The 22,831-nt window shown below is 32.6% G+C and overlaps 1 protein-coding gene across 3 annotated transcripts; it reads right to left on the bottom strand.

Annotated features, from left to right (window-relative positions):
* Positions 1–830: 830 nt before the first annotated feature.
* LOC112039280 (superoxide dismutase [Cu-Zn] 4A) lies at positions 831–6,104 on the bottom strand. Of its 3 annotated transcripts, none has more exons than XM_024072134.2 (8): positions 5,971–6,104; positions 4,433–4,521; positions 4,242–4,343; positions 4,016–4,111; positions 3,798–3,829; positions 3,646–3,721; positions 2,796–2,849; positions 831–1,129 (listed from the first exon to the last, which is right to left on the bottom strand). In XM_024072134.2, the coding sequence occupies exons 2-8, from the start codon at positions 4,506–4,508 to the stop codon at positions 1,107–1,109; spliced, it is 459 nt and encodes a 152-aa protein (XP_023927902.1). In that variant the 5' UTR covers positions 4,509–4,521; positions 5,971–6,104; the 3' UTR covers positions 831–1,106. The 3 variants fall into 3 exon arrangements, with proteins under 3 accessions (XP_023927902.1, XP_065626436.1, XP_065626437.1); XM_065770364.1 differs by lacking the exon at positions 831–1,129 and adding an exon at positions 2,024–2,323; XM_065770365.1 differs by lacking the exon at positions 831–1,129 and adding an exon at positions 2,024–2,323 and having other exon boundaries at positions 4,433–4,512; positions 5,971–6,092.
* Positions 6,105–22,831: the final 16,727 nt, after the last annotated feature.

Genomic DNA, 22,831 nt, shown 5'->3' with positions numbered 1-22,831 from the left:
TAGGCCTAATCATCATTTCGTCTGATTAATATTGAGTTTCCATTTATGACAAAATGTTGTGATGTATTCCGCATAAAGTTGTTTGTGGATTCATTTGGATTTGACCGTTTTCTTCTATTTTATTTTGATCAGGAACCCATAAAGTTGGAAATTAATCAAATTTAAATTGTGATGTTTGTCATTCTCTGTGTCTTTTCTGTTGGACCAAATTTCTATCTTGTACATATAGCTAGAGATTCTCTAACCTGACAACTACTAATATTCACATTTTTTTCTAGCCCACCAAGCATTAAAAAAAAAAAAAAAAAAAGTTTCATCTTGATGCATACGTCGTGTCCCTTTCTTTTATCTCTCCTTGAGAACATGCATCAAAGCATCTCCTTTATCGATAGCTCTCTCACTTTCATTCGTTTGCATTATCTCCAACTTACAAGACTTTTGAGAAGCCCCGAAGGCAACTCAATTTTACATTCTTTAGATAGCTGATTTAGAGAGTTGCCTATTCCAAAAGAATGCATTTTTGGTTGGGACAATATGTGGATGCCCAACAATGAATTGGGAGTGTGTGTCCTAGAAACACTAGACGATGCCACAAGGCAAGCATAAGTTCTAACTCTGAAAATTCAATGGGCATTCATGACCATATGATATCACGTATTTGAGTAAAAAGGGCAAGTTAAACATCTAATAGAATGAAGATGAACCAAAAGCATTTGGGTTAGGTGGATGAAAGCAGTGACTTTATGCAACACTGATAATTAAAGGTTGATATTACATCAAAAGGACAGACAGTACCCAATTTACGTTCACAAAAATAGACCTGAAAAGAGTGGACAAAGTTTGTTATTTATTTAGTAGAGTTCTCGATAAGTCCTTCGCAAAGCATACAACAGAGTACAGTACCTAATTTACGATCACAAAAATAGACCTGAAGGGAGCGGACAAAAGTTTGTTGAGTTCTCGACAAGTCCTTCGCAAACCATACAACAGAGTACAGTACCTAATTTAGGATCACAAAAATAGACCTGAAGAGAGTCGACAAAAGTTTGTTATTTATTTAGAAGAGTTCTCGACGAGTCCACAGAGTAGGGATTAGAAGATGCAGTTCATCCTTGGAGACCGATGATACCTGCACAAGAAACAAAGACGTAAGTACAATAACTATGACATCAAAGTTAAAACAAAAGAGATGGAATCCAAGATAAGATGAGAAACAAACAAATATTTACACTTGTCAAAGATAATATGTTGTTTTCAGAAAAAGAGAGCAGTGAATATAATTAGAAATCCTTTTCATAAGTTCTAAGCAATTTTATCAAAAAACTAGTGAAGGAGCATCAAATACCTGGAATCGGATTTTATATATATATATATATATATAATTTTTTTTTTTTTAAGGTAGGTATCACCATATATATGATTAAAATCTAGAAATACTATAAAGAGGACCCCAAGCTATTAGCCCACCAAGCATTTAAAAAAAAAAAAAAAAAAAAAAAAGCAGTTTCATCTTGATGCATACGTCGTGTCCCTTTCTTGTATCTCTCCTTGAGAACATGCATCAAAGCATGTCCTTTATCGATAGCTCTCTCACTTTCATTCGTTTGCATTATCTCCAACTTACAAGACTTTTGAGAAGCCCCAAAGGCAACTCAATTTTACATTCTTCAGATAGCTGATTTAGAGAGTTGCCTATTCCAAAAGAATGCATTTTTGGTTGGGACCATATGTGGATGCCCAACAATGAATTGGGAGTGTGTGTCCTAGAAACACTAGACGATGCCACAGGGCAAGCATAAGTTCTAACTCTGAAAATTCCATGGGCATTCATGGTCATATGATATCACGTCTTTGAGTAAAAAGGGCAAGTTAAACCTAATAGAATGAAGATGAACCAAAAGCATTTAGGTTAGGTGCATGAAAGCAGTGACTTTATGCGCAACACTGATAATTAAAGGTTGATATTACATCAAAAGGACAGACAGTACCCAATTTACGATCACAAAAATAGACCTGAAGAGAGTGGACAAAAGTTTGCTATTTATTTAGAAGAGTTCTCGATAAGTCCTTCGCAAAGCATACAACAGAGTACAGTACCTAATTTAGGATCACAAAAATAAACCTGAAGAGAGTGGACAAAAGTTTGTTGAGTTCTCGACAAGTCCTTCGCAAACCATACAAAAGAGTACAGTACCTAATTTAGGATCACAAAAAAGGACCTGAAGAGAGTCGACAAAAGTTTGTTATTTATTTAGAAGAGTTCTCGACAAGTCCACAGAGTAGGGATTAGAAGATGCAGTTCATCCTTGGAGACCGATGATACCTGCACAATAAACAAAGACATAAGTACAATAACTATGACATCAAAGTTAAAACAAATGAGATGGAATCCAAGATAAGATGAGAAACAAACAAATATTTACATTTGTCAAAGATAATATGTTGTTTTCAGAAAAAGAGAGCAATGAATATAACTAGAAATCCTTTTCAGAAGTTCTAAGCAGTTTTATCAAAAAACCAGTGAAGGAGCATCAAGTACCTGGGTTTGGTACAACTATCAAAATTTTACTCAGTTTTGCACAATCGGATTTTATATATATATATATATATGTGTGTGTGTGTGTGTGTGTATATATATATATATTTTAAGGGAGGTATCACCATATATATGATTAAAATCTAGAAATACTATAAAGAGGACCCTAAGCTACTAAGCAATATATCAATTTGGTTGTATAGCATGTTTAAATATATGCATTGATTTTATTTCAATGTAATCTGGCAAATTTACATACCACAAGCTTCTCGGCCACCTGCATTTCCAGTGCTCTTGCTAAGTTCATGTCCCCCTGGATATATATTATAAAAAAAGGATTAGATAGGAGAAAAGTTTAACGTAAGTTTATAGATAACAATACCTATCATGGCAAGTAAAAGCAAACAAGGAAACTATTTTTGACCAGTAAAAGCAGACAACATTTAAAAAAGTACTAAAAATTATAGAGAGGGTCAGCTAGCGAAATCACAAAAATTTATGATCAACCATTAAAATAAACAGAAAACAATTCAGACCTTTCAAATAAGATCATTAAAGTCAAAACTTTTTTTTTTTAACTTAAAAAATAAGTTCAAAACTCAAAAGCACTAGGGGAAAGGCAAAACTTCATTTACAAAAGTCAATATCAGAAAACAATTCAGAGGTTACAAATAAAATCATTGAGAGGTGGGTTATCAGCGTCACCTACCCTCCTCTCTGGAACATGTTTCCATTTCCAGCTCAATGCTAATTTTTACTTGAATGTCAATAACTTGAGAGTAGTCTCCTTTTCTTCAGATATAACTTGAGAGTAGTATTATTTAACTTTCGATTTGAAAGAGAGGAGGGGCAAAGGGAATATCAAAACTTCAGGTTCCTAATATTTACCCAAAATTTTTAGGTCTTGCTTGACATAGCAACCATTAACCCAAAACGAAAACAAAAGCACCCATTCATACTTCTTATTTACTCCAGAAAGATACAAATTATACACAGATCAAATTTTTAATTGAGAGTCACTAAGGCATTAAAGCTCAGTCAAGTCATCAACGGTTATCTAGGAGGGAAAAAAACAAGTAGGATGGTTTCCAAGGTGAGTAAATAGTTACCCTTGCCAAGATCATCTGGATCTGCGTGGACAACAACAGCCCTTCCAATAATGGAATTTGGTCCAGAAAGGGGAATCTGCAAAGATATAAAATACATAAGTCAACAGGAACTAAAAAAAAAACACTAAAACCAACTAGGAAATGAAGCATACCTGCTTGTCAGTGATTGTGAAATTTACTGTGCCTGTACCACAACAATGTAGTGAGAATGTTAGTACCCCAAATGTGTCATACAAAATACATTCCAATCTCAACCCTTCTTATCAGTTAATTAACAGCAATTGTCCAGTACAAAAATAAAACATAGAATCTAATGGAACTTCAAGCCCTCAATAAACAACTTTAAGACTGAAGAATTAAGCAGACATACCATCAGCACCAACATTGACATTTCCCAGATCACCAGCATGACGATTCTCATCTTCAGGAGCGCCATGCTCTTTGTTAGCAGGATTGAAATGTGGTCCTACAAGCAAATAGATTTTTAAAAAAAATTAATAAAAATAAACACGGAAGGGCATTTGATCAGAACAAAGTGTAATCCGTCTACTTTTACCCTAAACAAATATACAAACATTATGATCATTGGAATATACCAGTTGACATGCAACCGTTTGTTGTGTCTCCAAGTGCATGCACATGGAAGCCATGGAGTCCAGGTTTAAGACCAGAAATATTTCCAGTTACTGTAGTTGGTCCTGAAAAATTTTTGAAATGAAAATTATTAATTTAAATAGGAAAATAGAAATTTCATTTCCTTATTAATAATACTGGAATTTCAAGTTACCATCTCCTTCCTGGGTGAAGTAGATAGTGCCAGAGACATTCGGACTAGCTCCAAGAACAGCCACAGCCTTCACCATCGTTCTATGTGATCTAAATGAAACAGTTTATCAAAACTATATGATATTAAACATACAAAAACCATGGAAAAGAAAAGGAACACAGAAGATATGCAAAGATATTACAAGTAATAAAGAAAAGGATCGATGTAATGTAAGATAAAGATGTTTAATTGATCACAGAATGCCTTATTAAAGATAATGAAAAAAAAAAAGTCAAAATGATATCAGACTATTCCAACTACACCCAGGTTAGGTAGTGAGGGCCAACTACTAGTGGGAAATAATAAGACTGTTTAATTGATTACAATATGCCTTCACAATGAAATGGAAAATAACATTCAAAAAGATATTAGACAACTCTAACTATGTTCAGGTTATGTAATGATGTCCAATTACTGGAGGGAAACAAAACCCACATGTATGCCTAAAGGCTCAAATAATATGTAGCCACCAGAACAAAATTGGCGGACAGCTTAGCATTGGTAATTGGTAACAGCAATTGATAATCTATTTCTTGGCTTCTGATTTCATATGAAACATAAAACAAAATATTTGATGGTCTCAAAAAAATTAATAGTTTACATCTTTACAAGCATAGAAAACAGGTTTATTGCATGTATCTATAAACTAAAGCAACTTGCTTTCGCAGAATCAGAACCACCATAAACTCAAATAAGCTGATATATACAACAAATAGCATTACAAAACAAAAACTAAACTTAGCGCAAATAACTATTATATGGCTCGTTTGAGGTGAACAACCACTGTTTTTTCTTCTTTACTTCTCAAAAACCAGTAGAGCACAAATATTACAAATATGGATTACTTTATCTAGTCCAATTTCTATTACATCCACACCCAAAACCGTCAGACAACAAAAACTACCATGGATACAATGGATGAAGTAGATACAAGCTAAAATATTAGGTCAAAATAAGAATACCCATCTTAAATTCTCTTAATTTTTCTCAACTCCTCATCTCTCAACATCCCAACAAAGAGTATAATACACACACACACACAAATAATCTAACTAAAAATTAAGAGAACAAAACAGATAATCAAAACATCATAAATCATTATCTAACTCACCAAAACCAAAGCGATCTGTGAACCATCATAAAAATTCGAAAACATGGACAAAAAAAAAAACCACAAAAAAAAAGACACCAAATTTAAGTACAGGATCCTTAAATACAACTTCCTCAACAGTCACATTGACCAAAAGAGAAAACTTTTAACAAAACAAAGAACAACCGGTTTACAAGTAAGAACAAAGAGCAGATCTTCAAAATCTAAAGCAGAAAAAATAAAGCCAAATTTGAGAAATAACTGAAAAATACAACCTTTTTTATAAACAAAAAAGAAAATGAGCTTTTTTTTTTCCTCAAGAAACAGATGAAAGAACCAAAACCCAGGTCATGAAAGAACAATCTAAGCCTATGTTCAGAATCTAGGAGTGAAAATGAGAGGAGCTCACCTCAGAACACCCCTTAGAAACGGTGGAAAATGATCAGATTGTAGAGATTATAGATCACAAATCAAATGAGACTATCTGGTGGACCGTATTTATGGGTATGATCCTATTTATAGTGACAGAGTAGTAGTGATGAGGCACTGTGTTCTTCTAGACTTTTCCAACACATAATCATTTTGGGTATAATGGTAACTTCAGTAAATTTGTAGCTTGTCCAATCTAATCTAGGATTTACTATTATTTATTAAGGTCAGTTTTGTTTACCAACCCTATTTTTATTTTTTCAATTAAAAAAAAAACCTTTTTTTAATGTTTTATTTTAATTACCTATCTTTTTTAATACACCCCTTCAACAAACTTTATATATTCTCCACTATATTAAAATATTCTTTCTTTATTTTATTTTTTTTCAAACAATCCTTTTATATCAAATCTGCACTGTTTGATTTTGTTCAAAGCAAAATTGAGTTTTGTTCCCCAAAAAATTTGATGTGGCATTTTTTAGTTCATTGGAGCAAGAAACATTGAGTTTTGTTCACCAAAATTTGAGGGAAAAAAAAAAAGAAGGAAGTTGAGCTCATTGTTAATATTCTTAGGAAATTTGTTGTCATATTACTTAATAATTCTTTTATAATTATTAGTTTGCAACTTTTTTTGCGAAATAACTTCTTCTAGATCTTGTCTTTAAAAGAGACTAGTATTTTAGTACTAAATCTTGTGCAGTCATTTTAAAAATTTTGCTTCGTTTAAATGAAGAGGTGAATTCCACTTAAACAAATCATGAAACTCATTTTTTGAAAAAATAAGATCTGCTAATCTCTCACTGTCCTTCAAAAATTCATGTGTGTTGGCTTTTCTACTTCAACAAGTTTGCTACTGGCTAACACTATCAAGATTTTAAGACTAACCACACACTGATAGAAAATTTACTACCTTTTGAGTATAATACTTTATAGACGTTTTAAATATGTGATGTGGTTTTGTTTGTTTTGATGATAATATTTTTTAGAAAGTGAGTTATTTTTTAAAAAGTATTTTCTATAAAACTATCTCATTTTGTTATATTTGGTAACAATCTTAAATAAATTGAAAAAAAAATCTCCTAATTTTCCTTATTTAGTTTGTTATGAGATAAAATTGTTTTCAAAAAAATTTAGTGGAAAACAATTTCTAAAAATAAGCCATAATTTTTCTGTTGAGCAAAGATAGTTTTCCATTGACTCATTTTTTTTTATACTACCAAATATTAGAAAACACGAAAAACTATCTTTACACAAAATTTTCCATCGAAACAAATAGAATGGACTTTATTGTCACCAAGAGCAAAGTAAAAAAATTTCACAACAGGGCCGAATTATTAATTCATATGTTAGTCATAACATTATCAAAATAAATTAAATTTTAATATTTTAAAACTCAAATGAATATATAAAAATTATTTTTTTGCTATAAAGATGTACAAAATATATTAATGAAGAATTTAGCATCTCCCACCAAAGTTATGCTTGAAAAAGTTCTTTCATTAAATAAAATCATCCATTATCATCTCCTTAGTCTTTAAGAAAATGATTAAAAAATTAATCTAGAAAAAAAAATCATAAAATTTTAATTTTAATTAATAATTCCTCTATGGTATGACTTTCACTTCCCATATTTAACTATTGCATTAAGCATAATAACAAAATTATCTTAAATCTTAATCAACTAGTTACAAACAATTGCAAATTTAAACAGATAAAATTTAATTTTGAAAACCATGTATAGAAGAAGAGCCATTAAGCACAATTAAAAAAATTATCTTAAGTCTTAATCAACCAGTAACAAAAAATTGCAAATTTAAGCAAATAATGTTTATTTTTTTTTAATACCATGCATAGAAGAGAGAGAAAGAACATAAAAAATCACTAGGCCCTGTTTGGTTGCTGAGTGAGTGTTAACTCATCATTCATCACTTAAATCTCATCACCCTATCACTCATTTCTCATAACTCAAAAATTTTGAAAACACTCACACCTTGTTTGGCAACCAAATCCACTTATGTTTTCTGCCTAAAAACTCACCTTATTATGGGACCCACGGGCTGACCACTGTGCAATGCACATAGTTCTTTCCCTTCCCACAAAACCTAGTTCACACTTCTTTGTTATTGATTTCGTTAACAGATGCTTTACAATTTGGGTGTTAAGAAGATTGCTTCAAGTATTGGACCTATTGGGTGTATACTGTTTGAACTATGAAAGGGACACCAATCCAGCTGCAGGGGACAATTGTGTTAGTTTGGCAAATCAATTGGCTCAATGTTATTATGCTAAGCACCTTTTGTTCAAGCAAAAGGTAGTTAAACCTCAACAAGGCTCAACAAAGTGATGAATAGCCAAAATAAATTTTTTAAGAAAATTCAATACAAAAATTCAAAAAAATCCTTGGCCATCAAGATCTTCTTTGGTCTAATCTTGACCTCATTTTAAACCCATAAGACAAAAAAACCAAAACTCTCAAGCTTCAGCCTTTTCTACAGAGAGAAAAAATAAAGAAGAAAAAGAAATCACAGGGTTTTGAGGAAGAAAGCCTCGCTGGCCACAAATCAAGCCCCCCTTCAGTCAAGCCTCTCTTCAGTCAGCAACTTCCTCAGCTGGATGGGCTCTCTTCGGCTAGCCAAATACTTCGGATGCAGCAGATTTTTGAGAGGAAGAGAAGTGAGAGGACGAAGAAAGAATTTTATGGAAGAAAAAAAAAAATTGAAGCAAAGGAGGAGGTCTGAAGATGAAAAAGAAAAACAAAGAAAAAGAAAGGAAAAAAAGCCAACGGTAATAAGAAGTAGATGTGACAATACTCTATCATTGGGGGCCACCAATGCACCACAATTACACTTTTGCCACTGAGTTAACAAACCCATAACTTGAAAACAAGTTTGGGTTGTTTCCGAAATTGGTAACTCATATCTCAAAAAACTCAGGAGCTATTTGGATTTGCTATTTCCATAATTCATAACTCTGTTTTCATAACTCATAACTCAAAAATGGTGGGACCCATGGCTGAGAAATCTGTTTGGTTTTTGTTTTCAGTTTTTGTTTCCATCTTTCAATTCTCTAATTTTTGAGTGGTGAGTTATGGAAACTGAAAACACGTTTTAGGTGTTTTCAATTTTCATAACTCTGTTTTTAATGGCATTTCCGTAATTAAAACTACATGCTAGGTCCCACGGTCAGAGGTCAATTGCAACTTTTGACCCTTTTTTTTTTTTTTTTAAAAAAATCATAAAATTTTAATTTTAATTAATAATTCCTCTATGGTATGACTTTCACTTCCCATATTTAACTATTGCATTAAGCATAATAACAAAATTATCTTAAATCTTAATCAACTAGTAACAAACAATAGCAAATTTAAAGAGATAAAATTTAATTTTGAAAATAATGTATAGAGGAAGAGCCATTAAGCACAATTAAAAAAAATTATCTTAAGTCTTAATCAACTAGTAACAAAAAATTGCAAATTTAAGCAAATAATGTTCATTTTTTTTAATACCATGCATAGAAGAGAGAGAGAGAAAGAACATAAAAAATCACTAGGCCCTATTTGGTTGCTGAGTGAGTGTTAACTCATCACTCATCACTTATCACTCATCACCCTATCACTCATCTCTCATAACTCAAAAATTCTAAAAACACTCCCACCTTGTTTGACAACCAAATCCACTTCTGTTTTCTGCCTAAAAACTCGCAAAAACTCACCTTATTGTGGGACCCACGGGCTGACCACTGTGCAATGCCCACAGTTCTTTCCCTTCCCACAAAACCCAGTTCACACTTCTTTGTTATTGATTTCGTTAACAAAGGCTTTACAATTTGGGTGCTAGGAAGATTGTTTCAAGTATTGGACCTATTGGGTGTATATCGTATGAACTATGATAGGTATACCAATCCAGCTGCAGGGGACAATTGTGTTAGTTTGGCAAATCAATTGGCTCAATGTTATTATGCTGAGCACCTTTTGTTCAAGCAAAAGGCAGTTAAACTTCAACAAGGCTCAACAAAGTGATGAATAGCCAAAAATAAATTTTTTAAGAAAATTCAATACAAAAATTCGAAAAAATCCTTGGCCATCAAGATCTTCTTTGATCTACACTACAACAAAATGTATTTTTAGTGACAAAAATTAGTGAGGAAATATTTTTTGTCACTAAAAATACAGCTTTAGTGGCGAAATTCATATTTCATTACTAATAATGAAAAAAATTATTACATTTAGCGACAAAAAATAACTTTCATTGCTATTGTGATTTGAAAAATAAGCACCAATGGAGGGAAACTTTGGCGCCAACTTAATTAATCTATAGTGATGAAATATTTCGTCGCTAAAAGTTGAAATTTTTAGTGACGAAATATTTCGTCACTGTAGGTATTGTTGTGGATAGTTTTAGTGATAAAAATACTTTCGTCGATATAAGTAAGAATTAGTGACAAAAAATAGTCGTCACTAAAAATAATAACGGTTTGCACTTATATGTTTTTAGCAATGAAATCACATTTTGTCACTAAAAACAATAATAGTTTTACGCTTATATGTTTTTAGTGACGAAATCACATTTTGTCACTAAAAGTATGCTTTAGTGACGAAATATTAATTTTGTCTCTAAATTTTAACAAAGCTTGGGTTCTTTAGTGTTGAAACTGACATTTGTCACTAAAAAAAAAAAAACTTTTGCAACGACGAAATGAGCATTGGCGATGGAAAAGAATTCGTCGCTAAAGCCCACTAAAACTACCATAGAGTTTTTTTTCCAATTCCATTTATCACATTCACACCGTTGCCTTCTTCGTTCCTAAAGAAACCCAGCCCATCCTCTCCAAAACCCAGCACGACATCATTGTCGTCGCCAATCCTGATTGCGACACTTCACCTCAGACCCCGACGACGCTTCAGCTCACGATCGCGACAATTCAGACACCGGCGACACTTCAGCTCGCTTCGATCGCAACGATTCAGACACCGATGACACTTCAACTCCGATCGCGACGCTTCAACTCTGATTCGGACGCTTCAGTTCTGATCGGGACGCTTCAGCTCTGATCACGATGCTTCAGTTTCGATTGTGACGCTTCACTTCGATTGTGACACTTCAGCTCTCGATCGTCGGCTACGCTTCATCCTTCACAACATCCGACGACGCTTCAATTCGCGATGCTTCCAGTTTTTTTTTTTTTGAGTTAATTTTTTTTTTAATTTTTTTTTTCTAAAGGCTTGATGTTAATTTTTCTGCTTGATGTTAATTTTTTTTTTCTTTTTTTTTTCTTTTTTTTCTTGTTTGAGATTTGTTCTCTGTGGTAGGATGATTTGTCTAAGTTTGAATAAAGACTGTTCTCATTTTGTACAGATTGTTTTGGATGAGGGCTATGCTGTTGTTGTTTGTGAACTGGAATGGTGATTGTGGTTGTGAAATGGTGATGGTTGTGAAATGTTTTTGGATCTCAGTGTTGGGTCTTCACTTTGATAAAGCTAGAGATGTTTACTGTAAACTTATTAGAGCTTTGGGTCTTCAAATGGGTAATATTTGGTGTAATATTTGAGCTGTGTTTAGATTCTAAGAAATTTTCGATTGGTTTAGGTGAGAAATTTGATTGAGAAATGATAGATAAGTTATCATTGTGAATAAGAGGAGAAATTATATGGGTTATGAGAAAAAAATTCATTAATATTCATTCATTAATTCATTCATTAATATTAATTATTTATTAATATTCATTCATTAATATTCATTCTTAGGAAGGCTGGAGGTGGGTAGTTAGTGCAGGTACAGGTTCTTAAAATACCTAAGCAGTGAAAGACTTCATGATAGGGTAGTTTAACACCTTTATTTGCTATAACATTGTGTTTCCTTCTTTTTCTCAATGCTGGTTGTGATTTACCTAATTCTAATGACTTTATGTCAATTATCTACTTATTATTTATTATGTAAATCTATGGTATTCTAAATTGAGAGTCATCTTTTTATTGAAATTCTTGCATTGTCTCCATTAAGAGGTAAAGCTTCACTATTCTATGTGTTGCATGCAGGTGAAATCCTATTGATACATAGAATGTGTTGATGACTATAGCCATTAGATCATTGGGAGACTTATCAAATGTTGGGTGTGGGCCCTTGGCAACTTAATTCCAAGTTTTGTGTTGACTAATTAAACATTAGGAATATTTTGTGCTTATCATTGGGTCTATTTAATTGTTCACTAAAAGCTATCTTTCTTTTATTTCCAGCTCTCTCTTTTGTGGTTGAAGAAATTGTGAGGAACAAGGTGAAGAACACAAGTTAACTTTGGATTTCTTTTTAAAGTTGTAAACTTAGCTTGAGCAAAGTAAGTATATTCTAGTTAAAAACTTATAAAACTCTATATATACTTGTGATGTTGGAAATTTGTTTTGTGATGGGTTGTTGTGTTAAAGCAAGTGGGTGGCTTGCATGGTGTTATAAGGTGGTTTAAATTCATATTAGGAGTGTTTTTAATTTCTTGCAAATGTGAATGAAACTTGTTGATTAGTAGCAATTGTGTTCTTTTATTCGATTTCAATACTTATAGGCATTAGAGTTATAATGTTTGTGATTAATTTTGTGGTGGGTTGTTTTGTTGGAGCAAATGGGTGGCTTGCATGGTGTTATAAGATGGTTTAAATTCATATTGGAAGTGTATATTTGTGTGTGCAATGTATATTTATTTAAGTATTAATATAGACTTGTGCATTCATAAATAGGATAGAACTTTATCTAAGTAACTTATAGACTTAGATGTTAAAATACATTATGCATCAGTTGTCCTTATTTTACTAAAGTAACATTCATCTTGTAATTATAGTCAAACATGGATAAAAGTTGGATGACAATGGGTAAGACACCTGATGACATATTAAGTCATCCATATATTGAAGGGGTCAATGCATTTATTAATTCCGTAAGAGCGATTGTGGACTTGAGTGGTAATATTCCGTGCCCGTGTATTCACTTTGTGAATTGCTATCGACAATCTCCTCAAACTATGCATATCCATTTGCTTCATCGTGGAATTATGAATCTTACATTAATTGGTATAATCATAGAGAACCTCATGTATTGAACAAGAATATTTATGATAATGAAATGTCGGATGATGATCATATGGATGGTATTGATGCCTTGGTAAGTGACCGAATTAGAGGGGAACCAAGAAATGCAATCGAAGATGAGGAGGTGCGTCACTTTGACAAACTTGAGGAAGATGCAAAACGTGAGTTGTATCCGGGTTGCACTGATTATAGTATCTTAAAGTTTGTTATTGAGATATTGAATGTAAAGGTAATGAACAACTTGAGTAATAAAGGACTTGATATGATGTTAGAATTACTGACAAAGGTTTTACCGAAAGGTAACTTGGTTCCAAAGTCAACTTATGAAGCAAAGAAGATATTACGTGACTTGTGCATGTCATACGAGCATATAGAAGCATGCAAAAATGATTGTGCACTATTTTGGAAGAAAAATGAAAAATTTGATAAATGTCCGGTGTGTGGGGCGCCTAAGTACAAAGATACACATACCCAAGATAAGAAGATTCCTCATAAGGTATTGTGTTGACACCGAGACTGAGGAGATTGTACATGTCAGGCCAAAGAGTTAAGGATATGAGATGGTATATAGACAAACGTGTGGATGATGAGATAATGAGGCATCTGGCTAATAATGAGGAGTGGAAGGAGTTTGATTTGCAATATCCTGATTTTGCCCTCGAACCTCACAATGTAAGGTTGGGGTTGGATACAGATGGATTTAATTCTTTTGGGAATATAAACAATGACTACAGTATGTGGTCTGTCATACTTATCCTCTATAATCTACAGCCTTAGCTGGTTTTGAATGAGCCATATTTTATGTTGTCCTTACTTATTCGTGGTCCCCATCAACCAGGGGATGAGATTGATATTTACTTGAAACTATTAGTCGATGAGTTGAAGGAGTTATGTGAAGAAGGTGTAGAAACTTATGATACTTATAGTAAAGAGCATTTTCAGATGTGTGCAACTTTGTTGTGGACAATACATGACTATCCTGGATTTGATAACGTGTCTGGGTGGAGGACAAAAGGTTATCATTCTTGTTACACTTGCAACGATCAACCATATTCAGAAACTTTAGAAAATAAAATTGGATTTATTAACCGTCGAGCTTATTTACCTGTGAAATATCGTTGAAGACATAATCGATTGCATAATGGTTTACCAGAGAAACAGAAGAGATCTTTAGAGTTACAAGTGGGAAAGATACAAGAGTAGCTAGATAGAATGCCAAATACAGTTTTAGGAAAGCATTCAAGTAACAAGAAGACACAACTCATTAGGGAGCCAAATTGGTCAAAGGTAAGTATTTTGTACAAGCTTCTATACTAGAAAAATAAGAAGCTTAAGCACAACATTGATGTCATGCATGAGGAGAAGAACATTAGTGAGGGTACTTATGGTACTTTGTTGGGCATTGAGGGAAGAAACAAGGACACTAACAAGGCACAGATAGATTTGAAAAATATGAACTTCAAACACACGTTGCATTTGAAACAACGTCCTAATGGATCATATGACAAGCCTCGAGCTTTCTTTTCATTAAGCCCCAATGAAAGGGATTGTTTTTATGACTTTTTGAAATTAGTCAAGTATCCGGATGGCTATGTAGCCAACATATCAAGGTTAGTGAATGCAAAAAATGGTAGATTATTTGGTTTGAAAAGTTATGATTGTTATGTGCTACTACAATGAATTCTTCCAATTAGGTTGCGAAGGTTTGCAGATAAAGACATTAGTATTGTATTGTTTGAGTTGGGCAACTTTTTTCAAGACTTATGCTTAAGAACCCTAAAGTGAAGTGAATTGGAGAAACTAGAAGAACATATAGTTCTTATACTATGCAAGCTTGAGAGGTTCTTTCCTCTAGCATTCTTTGATGTTGTGGTCCACCTTGTTGTTCACTTGCCTCAAGAATCAATTCTAGGAGGCTCGGTACAATATCGGTGGATGTATCCAATTAAAAGGTAATTAGGTCTCTATCAATTACATCTTTCCCATGTGGTATAAAATCACATTTTGTGCGTATTTTTTTCTCGTAAGTACTTTGAAAAATTGAAAAGATACATTTCCAACCGAGCTCGACCAAAAGGTTCGATTGCAAAGGCTTACATTCTTAAAGAATGTATTAACAACTGGTCTTTGTATATTGATGGGATTGAAACTGTGCATAACTAAAGAGAAAGAAATGAAGATTTTGGTGAATTTAACGAAGGATTGATAGTTTTTTCACAGACTGCCCGACCTACAGGTGGTAGGCAGAATGATGGTGACTTGTCTCGTGCATTGCTTGATACTGCTCATTGGTACTTGTTGTACAATAGTCCTGACGAAAATTTTCGTCGCTATATGTGCCTGGATTTTCTTAAAAATAGTTTTAGTGACGAATTTTTTCGTTACTATATGTACCTGAAAATAGTTTTAGTGACAAAATTGTTCGTCACTAAATATGATTTAATAAACTGAAATGGTTTTACTGACAAAATATTTTCATCACTAAATACTGTTTTTAGCGAGGAAAACATTTAGCGACGAAGCATTTTCGTCACTAAAAGTCTTTTTTTTTTTTTTTTTTAAAAACAAATCGGACTTTTAGTGATGAAGTGTTTCGTCGCTAGGACTTTTAGCGATGGGGCTACAGCCACGAAGCGAATTTCATCACTAAAAGTCTAATTTCGTCACTAAAGGTTCTTAGTGACGAAAAACTAGACTTTTAGTAAGGAATTTTTTCTTCACTAAAAATATATTTTCTAGTAGTGTAATCTTGACCTCATTTTAAACCCATAAGAGAAAAAAACCAAAGCTTTCAAGCTTTAGCCTTTTTTAACAGAGAGAAAAAATAAAGAAGAAAAAGAAATCACAGAGTTTTGAGGGAGAGAACCTCGCTGGCCACAGATCAAGCCTCCCTTCGATCAAGCCTCTCTTTAGTCAGCAACTTCCTCAGCTGGATGACCTCCCTTTGGCTAGCCAAATACTTCGGATGCAACAGATTTTTGAGAGGAAGAGAAGTGAGAGGAGGAAGAAAGAAGTTTATGGAAGAGTAAAGGAAAAAATGAAAAAATGAAAAAAGAAGAAGAAGAACTGAAGTAAAGGAGGAGGTTTGAAAATGAAAAAGAAAAGAAACAAAGAAAAAGAAAGGAAAAAAAAAAGCCAACGATAATAAAAAGTAGATGTGACAATACGCTATCATTGGGGGCCACCAGTGCACCATAATCACACTTTTGCCACTGAGTTAACAAACCCATAACTTGAAAATAAGTTTGGGCTGTTTTACGAAATTAGTAACTCATATCTCAAAAAACTCAGGGGCTATTTGGATTTGCTGTTTCCATAACTCATAACTCTGTTTTCATAACTCATAACTCAAAAATGGTGGGACCCATGACTGAGAAGTCCGTTTGGTTTTTGTTTTCAGTTTTTGTTTCCATCTTTCAATTCTTTGATTTTTGAGTGGTGAGTTATGGAAACTGAAAACACGTTTTAGGTGTTTTTAGTTTTCATAACTTTGTTTTCAATGGCATTTCTGTAATTAAAACTACATGTTGGGTCCCACGGCCAGAGGCCAGTCGCAACTTTTGACCTTTTTTTTTTTTTTTTTTCTCACTGGGTTTGGTGAGTTTGGGGCTTCTTCTTCTTCTTCTTTTTTCTTTTCCCTTTCACGCTGGGTCTTGGTCTTCTTCATTAAGGGGTTTTTTTTTTTTTTTTTTCCCATTGGGTTCGGTGAGTTTAAAAGCTAACTAAGTTAGAGGTATGGGGCCCACAAATAGTTGAAAATTTTGAGTGATGGTGCCAAACAGACTTCATGTAGGGAGTTGGGGTATTTTAAGTGATAAGTGACGAGTGACGAGTGACAAAAATTAAGTGAGGAGTGATGAGTGATGAGTGAGGAAAAAAAATCCAAACAGGGCCTTAGTTTTGTTAATTGAGTGAACTGAGCTAAAATCATCCAAACAATGTTTATATATGTGGGCCCCACGAATTTTGGGTTATGAGTTAACAAAACTCAATTTTACAAAATCTAAACAAGGCCTAAAGCCCAGTACACGTTTTGGGTGAGCTTTTTTTCCTACCCACCTCATCATCGTAGGTTTAACGTATAATAGTGGACTTTAGTGTGTTGTTGCATGAGCTATCAAAAATTTAAAAAAAAAAAAAAGTTTTGTTGTTGCATAGTGCATGTTTTCACTTTTGCACACATAAGTATTTAAAAAATTTTAAAAATAATAAATAAATAAATAAAATAAAATAAAAAAACCAACAAGTGATTTATGGTATAACCGTAAAAGTGTCATTTAGCTAGGATCACTTTAGCAAACAAAATTTGAACTATGTAAATGTAAAGTCTAGACTTGATACTCAAAATATTATTTTAGAGGAGCCACCCATTAAATTTTGGAATCCCAATTATTAAATTTTAGGGTAAAATTCAAAATTGATCCTCTAAGTTTTTTTAGATTTCATTTCAATCCTCTAACTTTGCTTTTGTTCATTTTCAGTCATCTAACTTTCAAGTTTATTCAATTAAGGCTTTTCCATCAATTTCTGTTATATGTTGTGGTTAATTTTTCAATTTTATAAATTTTTCTTCAAATTTTTAAATTAAAAAAAATTCAATTAATGATTGAAAAATATTTTCCAGATTTTTTTTTTTCAAAAAAATTTTAACAAAAGTTAACAACAAGGCCTTAATTGAATAAATCTGAAACTTAGAAGACTGAAATAAACAAAAGTAAAGTTAGAGGACTGAAATAAAAATCTGAAGAAAGTTAAAATGTTAGTTTTGCATTTTAGCCTAAATTTTAAGAGCCCAACTAATGTTTTAGCCCATATTATTGAAATGTTTTAAACTTTTGGGGCTCCCATCCACAATGTACCTCCACCCTCAGTTGCTACTATCAGTGGCGGAACCAGGATTTCAGTTGGNTTTTTTCCCATTGGGTTCGGTGAGTTTGGGTACTGGGGGTTGAAAAAAAAAGAAGTAAAAGCTAACTAAGTTAGAGGTATGGGGCCCACAAATAGTTGAAAATTTTGAGTGATGGTGCCAAACAGACTTCATGTAGGGAGTTGGGGTATTTTAAGTGATAAGTGACGAGTGACGAGTGACAAAAATTAAGTGAGGAGTGATGAGTGATGAGTGAGGAAAAAAAATCCAAACAGGGCCTTAGTTTTGTTAATTGAGTGAACTGAGACGAGGGCCAAAATTAAAAGACAATATAAAAAAAAAAAAATAGCTTGAAGAAAATCAATCAATATTAATAATAAATAAATAAACAACTGTAAACAACTATAATTGTTATAATATTTTGTTGTGTCTCTAACATTACTTATTATTATTATATTATATTGTGTATAACATTAATTGGGGCCCATTGATTGAGTTGTTGTGGCTGGTTTAAAAATAAAAAATAAAAAATAAAAAAAGAAGAAGAAGGATTGGGGAGAAAATATAAAAGAGTAGCGGGAGTGGTGTGGTGAAATTATGTGTGACAGTGGCTTTCAAGAAGTGAAAGCTGGTGTCTTTTTCTTAGGTGCTAGCCTTATTGATTAAGTAATATAGGTTTTTGGCCTTTTTCTTATGTCAGTGGTACAAATTGGTTATTGTGGAAATGCTTCTTTGTTTTTTAATTCTTTTCTCATGTCAGGAGGGGCAAGACCTTAAAAGAGTTAAAGTTGTTCATTTAAATGTCATTTTTTGAGGAGCCAAGAGGGGCACTTGCCCCCTCTAGCCCCTCCTTGGCTCCCCCTGGCTACCATCCATTGAAATTCAATCATGTGTCGCTTCAATTCATTCATTATCTTCCTCTCGAGACTCCTTCCTTCAGGCAGTCATCAACCTTGGCCTGCAACATCTGGGCAGCTATGGCATGCTAACAACAAGCCATGCAGCTTGCTACATGCATGGGAAGCCTTGGGTTGCTACTAGCAGGTTGAAGAGACGATATCTAAACAGAGTGATAAACAAAATATTTAACAAACGACACATTAGCATGGTATTTGTCTCTTCAAAAGATGAGTCCCAACTTGAGAATTGTATGTTTTTTAAATACAAAAAAGGGTTATTTTGCCAAATACAATTCTAATTGAGAATCATATAGGAATCTTATGTGGAAGAGATGAGAGGGCAAAAAGGATACTTAGCCGAATAAGTTTTTTTTTAAAGGGTTATTTTGCCAAATATATATATTTTTTAATTATTAAGAAAAAACAGGGGATATAATCTCTAGACTAAATTTATTAATTAATGGCTTGTTTGGAAGTTTAGAGAGGGAGGAGAGTAGAGGAGAGTAGAGGGGAGGGGAGTAGTGGGGAGGAGAGTAGAGGAAAATGATTCTCCTCCATCTTGTTTGGATGTTTTTAGAATTAGTAAGGGAGAAGGGAGTAATTAGTCTTTCCTCTTGTGTAATTTTGTTAATACAATAAGGGTAAATTAGGTAATTTACTTGGTTAATAGTTTATGTACTCTACTCTTCCTCCAAATCTCTCCAATTTAGGGGAATTAAAAATGGGGGGCTAGAGGGAGTTGAAACTCCTCCAAGCCCCTCCAAACCCCTCCCCCTCATTCCTTAAAAAACTTCCAAACAAGGTAATTAGATTACTCTCCCTCCCTCTACTCTACTCCCTCTCCTTTTTTAAACATCCAAACAGGCCATAAATCGTCTACACTTCAATAGTAATGCCTAATAATTTTTTAAAATAAGAAACAATATTTTTCGGAAAAATTTTGCATTGAAAAGTTGAATTTTTTAATTATGAAAAATATCACCTTTAATCCTATTTAAAAATAACCTTTTGGGAGCCAAAAATGGTAAATAAAAGAAAGGATAGGCCAATTTGCTATTGAATCTAAAAGAAGATTGAAAGTGACTGGTGAATGATCATAAATTTTGTTAATTTTATGTTTGATATGAGATATGTGCATATGAGACACGTAAAAATTATAGAGTGTGTTATAGTAGAATTCATGACATTACTACCATGCATTTTTGGCGTGATAATTACTCCACAAGTATAATTAAGTTTTTTATGAGGTGAGGGAGGTAAAGGCTGGAGTTCAAATATCCAAGAAAGAAGTTTACATATATATATATATATACACACGTTTAAATTAGGTTAGAGTAAAAATTCTATCTCAAATCTAAAAAAAGAATTCAGGTTGTAATTGAGGTTAGTCGAACTACTAGCAACCTTTTTCATATATAAGTGGAATCTTGACTTCACGAGGGAAAAAAAAAAGACATATACTTGTGTAAAAAATCTCTAATAAAAAAAAAAAAAATATATATATATATATATATATATATTTGCTTATTATTCACATAGATTGNCTTTTTTTTTTTTCATTTTTCTTGTCTTTTTTCTTTTCCTATCCTGGGCTGGGCGTTGCCTTCTACTTCTACTTACTTTTTTCTTTTTTTGTTTGTTTACTAGCATGATTTTTTTTTTTTAATGAATTGAGTTTTTTTTTTTTTTTTGTTATTTATTTGTTTTAATTGACCATCATTTTTTAAAAGAGTATATGAATAAATTTATACAACTCACTTTTTCTATTCTTTCACTTTTTCACTCTCAACAAACAAAAATAAGAAATTAAAATCTTTTTTATCTTCTATTTTTTATCATTTCACCATTTTTTATCCTTTACTATTTCCCCCCTCCAATCAAACAACGCTAGTGTTAGCATGGAATAGATGCCAAATCCATTGTAAATTAGTGTAGAAAAAAAGTGGTGGTTGGGTATAGATTGAGGTCTCAACACATTATTTCCAGTTCTCAATCATTTATGATTTAACACGAACCAGGCCAAACTTAACGTCAACCTGAGTGGCCAAAAGGTTTGTTTTTGACATATATGCCGGCAGCCTTGGTTGTCGTAACCTTTCATAATGAAGTAAAATCTTTTGGACCTTTGTTTTTTTTTTTTGAGAATCAAAATCTTTTGGACCTAAATGGAACATTTCTGATTTCAGAAAAAAAAAAAAGGGGAGGCAGCGTCCCCAAGACAGCACAAAAAAGAAAAAAACAAATTGTTTGTACAGAGTCATTTTTGTCTATAACCTCATTTTCTCATTTTAGTTCTCTCTAATTTGGTAGAAAAAAAAATTTGGTAAGCCTAGAAAGAAAACAACTGGACTTTACTATTTATTTTCTTTTATTTCCTATTTAACCAAACACACTCTAAAAAGTTTTCCTCCCTGTTTTCTCTCTAAAATTTTCCATCTACTCTATAAATTTAGACCCAAAGCCCAATCCTGAAGTCAATGGTTAAGGAGCTTAAAGTCTTTAGCCAGCGACTTCTTCCCTTCATCTTTCCTGTATTTACTCCAATACATTTTAGCTCATTTAATTACTACACTTATAAATAATAAATGAGTCTCTTTCATATTAATTCCCCCATATTTACATGTAAGCTGCCAAATTTTTATTCATTTTAATTATTTAACATGAAAACGGTACCACCACAAGTAAGGGTGGCATTACTTGGTGAAGGATGGATATGGCCGAGATGAAGCATGAAACAGCCCAGCTCTTTGTATTCCACTTTTATGCCTCTCTGCCTCCGACATCCCATTTTAGTATCTGTCATGAATTGGAACACCTCATAATGAGAGATAGCCTTTTATCTTTTTATTTTATTTATTTATTTATTTTTATTTTTTTATCTGGGTAGCAAAATTATACTACAAGATGTCATATTGTGAGCTATAATATTAATTAGTCGCTAATCCGTGCGATGCACGGAAAAACTTTTGTGTATAAAGATTTAAACAATTCTTTGTTTCTTCCTCTTTAATTGTACATTAGGATTTCAATCTCAGAAATTCTTATCCTTCATAGGAAATACTCCTATTAAATTAGTGAATGGAAAATATCAATCAAATTAAATTAAAATTAAAATAGGATTCCAATCCATAACATCTCAATTATCATCGATATAAGCCTGTCAATAGAACATGTTAAGATTATGTCAGAGGATTGGACAGTCTACGAATTAGGCTTGAATATATTTGTTATGCAACATCTTTGAATGGTAGATGAAAATTATAACATTAAACTTAGATTTGGCTTACATGACAATTAGTTAGCAGCATCATAGTTAGAAATAAGTCAAATAACCACTGGACATCATTGAAACCATAACAATTCTAAACTAATCAATTAAATAGCTATACAAAATCATTAAGGAAAAAAACCATGTACAAATTGTGAGCAGAAAAAGAAAAGATGAATCAAAGAGCACTAACAAAGCATTAATTAAGTAATTTCTCAAATTCCATCTCTAACTCTTTGTTTAATAATTAACAGCGGCTAAATTCAGAAAACTAAAAGTCAGAACCTAGAGTAGAATCACTCACTCACCAAAATCAAAAGCAAAATTCATTACAAAATCTGTGTGGTGTGTGATTAGTGTACTATTTTTTACATAGGTACATGATTCAAGGATACAATTTCTCTGTTTATACAGAAATGCATAATGTGCTATTTGAATTTGATTACTTATTTACTTGTAAGCTCTAGACTTTGTTAAGATAAATGCCTTTGATCTACAGCTCACGTTGCCTCTACAGATCATGTTGCAAATCAAAATTCCAATTCAAATGCTTCTACAACTTTCAGATAAACTTGCAGTTGATTTGGTTCCAACTATTGTATTTTTATTTAAATTCAAATGTCTCATCATTATGTTTTATCCTTAGCTTCTATCTAATAATCTAATAGTTTTCTTTTGTTTGTTTATATATAATTTCAATATAACTCATGGGTACGTTGATAATTTAGCCAACAC

Source organism: Quercus suber, unplaced genomic scaffold, assembly GCF_002906115.3.
Source record: "Quercus suber isolate HL8 unplaced genomic scaffold, Cork oak 2.0 scaffold_30, whole genome shotgun sequence".
NCBI classification, from domain to species: Eukaryota; Viridiplantae; Streptophyta; class Magnoliopsida; order Fagales; family Fagaceae; genus Quercus; species Quercus suber.
The sequence above is the reverse complement of the archived record's forward strand: the minus strand, read 5'-3'. Positions and strand labels throughout refer to the sequence as shown.

Coding starts and splice junctions, on each gene's coding strand:
- LOC112039280 (XM_024072134.2), bottom strand. CDS start 4,508: ATGGTGAAGGCTGTGGCTGTTCTTGGAGCTAGTCCGAATGTCTCTGGC. Junction 3,830..4,015: donor TGTCAATGTTGGTGCTGATG/GTATGTCTGCTT, acceptor GTTGTGGTACAG/GCACAGTAAATTTCACAATC. Junction 1,130..2,795: donor AGGTGGCCGAGAAGCTTGTG/GTATGTAAATTT, acceptor TTTCTTGTGCAG/GTATCATCGGTCTCCAAGGA.